This window comes from Oncorhynchus nerka, unplaced genomic scaffold (genome assembly GCF_034236695.1).
Source record: "Oncorhynchus nerka isolate Pitt River unplaced genomic scaffold, Oner_Uvic_2.0 unplaced_scaffold_1023, whole genome shotgun sequence".
NCBI lineage: Eukaryota > Metazoa > Chordata > Actinopteri > Salmoniformes > Salmonidae > Oncorhynchus > Oncorhynchus nerka.
In genome coordinates, this window is record NW_027040279.1 from 217,944 (window position 1) to 220,857 (window position 2,914).

Here is a 2,914-nt window from a genome sequence, read left to right on the forward strand (position 1 = left end):
CTGGCCAGCCTCTCTTGCCCTCTTTCCGGAAGCCCGACAGGCGGTGGGAATTGTAGTGGTTTTATAAAGGACAACATTGTTTTTCTCTTATAATAGGAACATATGTGAGAATCATATTTTCGCCGGCACAACTTCTGTTGAGTGAAGGCATTGGATAATAGTATAGTTTTTAATTGTTTTGTGCGGGGGGGGGGGGGGGATAATTACAGAAATATATTGCCCGACTTTTAAATTAAACTTCAAGATCCATAATGCATTGCCTCTACGCGCTCGCTGTCACTGCGGACGTGACGATCAGATAAGATTGGAAATTATTCTGGACCGTGAATATTCTCTGGAGATAAAACCATATTTACTTACCATGAAAAACGTTACATTATAACTTTAGACGCGCATTTATTTCGTTTGAACGCGGCCCCATCCTGGAGTGACGATATTGTGCGAGATTCGAGGAGAAAAGAGCGTTTCCAACTCGGTCCGTTTCTGCTGCCTGTTGCTCAGCTGCGTCTGAAGAAAACCAGCATCGATAAGCGTCGGATTTGTCTCCACCTGAAAAATGCCACGGGATAACAAGAAGTCTCTCATTCAGAAAATAGCCAGCCAAGCCAATATCACATTTAAAGATTTCAATGCATCCGCAATTGGGGACAACAAAGTATTATCGGACAACCGGGGGGATCTAATCACCCTGCTGACGGAAGTCAGGACTGCAGACCTGAAGATGAAACCGAACGGCTCCCATTCCGAACACAACCCACCTGTCACATACATGCACATCTGCGAGACGGAGTCGTTCAGTATGGGGGTGTTTCTACTGAACAGCGGGGCTTCCATCCCGCTCCACGACCACCCCGGTATGAACGGAATGCTCAAGGTTCTATACGGGAAAGTCAGTATCAGGTGTTTTGACCTGTTGGATAAACCTTCGGACCAGGTGCAGAGTGAGACCCAGTTCGACCCGCCGCTGCTGCCGTTCCAGAAGGACTCTCTGCGGCGGGCTGTGCTCCGGTCAACCATGTGGTTCACCCATGACAGTAGTCCGTGTATCTTAACCCCGCAGAGGGAGAACCTGCATGAGATCGACACGGTGGATGGACCGGCTGCTTTCCTCGACATCCTGGCACCTCCGTATGACCCTGAAGATGGGAGGGACTGTCATTATTATAAAGTCCTACAGACTGTTCCCGACGCAGACACTAAGGTAGAGGCGCAGCAGCCGTGGGAGGAAGAGACGTGGTTACTAGAGACAGGCCAGCCTGATGGCTTCTGGTGTGGGGGTGAACCATACCCCGGGCCCAAGGTTTCCTTCTAATGTCGGCGTTGTAAAGGCAGGGATGCCTGCGACCAAATAGGGACGTCCGGAGGACTTTCAAAAGACTGAATCACTGTGACTGGGACATGAGATGGAGCAGGTGAATGGACTGCAGGTGGATAATGTCTCTGGGACAGAGGCCTTTTGTTTAAGTATTGAACTTTCTCCTGTAAACTTCCAGATAAGTTTTCATCCTGAACAGGCTCAGAAACGTCCTATGCTCTGAACACCATTTGTTTGTAACTGAAAATATGATATGCCTTGTGTGAATATTGAATGTAAACTTTGAAAGCATTTATCATGTCTAGTTTCCATGTGCACACTACATTTTCTATCTTTCATTTGATTTATTCCAAACAAATGTGTGTATGTGTAAACACTAACTTTGTGTATAATTGAAGGCTTTTATTTTGGGACAGCTGAAAGTTCTACCTATAGCCTTACTGCATATACAGGGCCTTCGGAAAGTATTCAGACCCCTTGACTTTTATCACATTTTGTTACATAACAGCTTTATTCTAAAATATATGAAATTGTTTTTCTTCATCAAGCTACACACACTACCCCATAATGACTTCACAATACCCCATAATGACATCACAATACCCCATAATGACATCACAATACGCCATAATGACATCACAATACGCCATAATGACATCACAATACCCCATAATGACAAAGCAAAAAAAGGTTTTTAGAAAGTTTTTGCTAATTTATTACAAATTTTAAAAAATACAATTTCACATTTACATAAGAATTCAGAGACTTGTCCCGAAGCCATTCCTGTGTTGTCTTGTCTGTGTGCTTAAGGTCATTGTCCTGTGGGAGGTGAACCTTCGCCCCAGTCTGAGGTCCTGGGCGCCCTGGAGCAGGTTTTCATCAAAGATTTCTCTGTACTTTGCTCCATTCATCTTTGCCTTGATCCTGACTAGTCTTGCCGGCCCTGCCGCTTAAAAACATCCCCACAGCATGATGCTGCCACTACCATGCTTCACCGTAGGGATGGTGCCTGGTTTCCTCCAGACGTGATGCTTGGCATTCAGGCCAAAGAGTTCAATCTTGGTTTCATCAGACCAGAGAATCTTGTTTCTCGGTCTGAGAATCTTTACGTGCCTTTTGGCTAACTCCAAGTGGGCTGTCATGTGCCTTTTACTGAGGAGTGGCTTCCATCTGGCCACTCTACTATAAATGCCTGATTGGTGGAATGCTGCAGAGATGGTTGCCCTTCTGGAAGGTTCTCCCATCTCCACAGAGGAACTCTAGGGCTCTGTCGGTGACCATTGGGCAGTGGTGTAAAGTGCTTAAGTAAAAATACTTTAAAATACAACTTAAGTCGTTTTTTGGGGTATTTGTACATTACTATTTATATATTTTTGACTTTTACTTCACTAAATTCCTGAAGAAAAACATTTCAATTTTACTTCATACATTTTCCCTGACACCCAATAGTACTCGTTACATTTTGAATGCTTAGCAGGACAGAAAATGGTCCAATTCGCACACTTATCAAGAGAACATCCCTGGTCATCCCTACTGCCTCTGATCTGGAGGACTCACTAAACAGAGAACATCCCTGGTCATCCCTACTGCCTCTGATCT

General features: G+C 44.8%; 1 protein-coding gene across 1 annotated transcript; it reads left to right on the forward strand.

Moving 5' to 3' along the window:
* Positions 1-268: 268 nt before the first annotated feature.
* Positions 269-2,076, forward strand: LOC115121207 (2-aminoethanethiol dioxygenase-like). The gene has a single exon (XM_029650254.2). The coding sequence runs from the start codon at positions 557-559 to the stop codon at positions 1,310-1,312; it is 756 nt and encodes a 251-aa protein (XP_029506114.2). The 5' UTR covers positions 269-556; the 3' UTR covers positions 1,313-2,076.
* Positions 2,077-2,914: the final 838 nt, after the last annotated feature.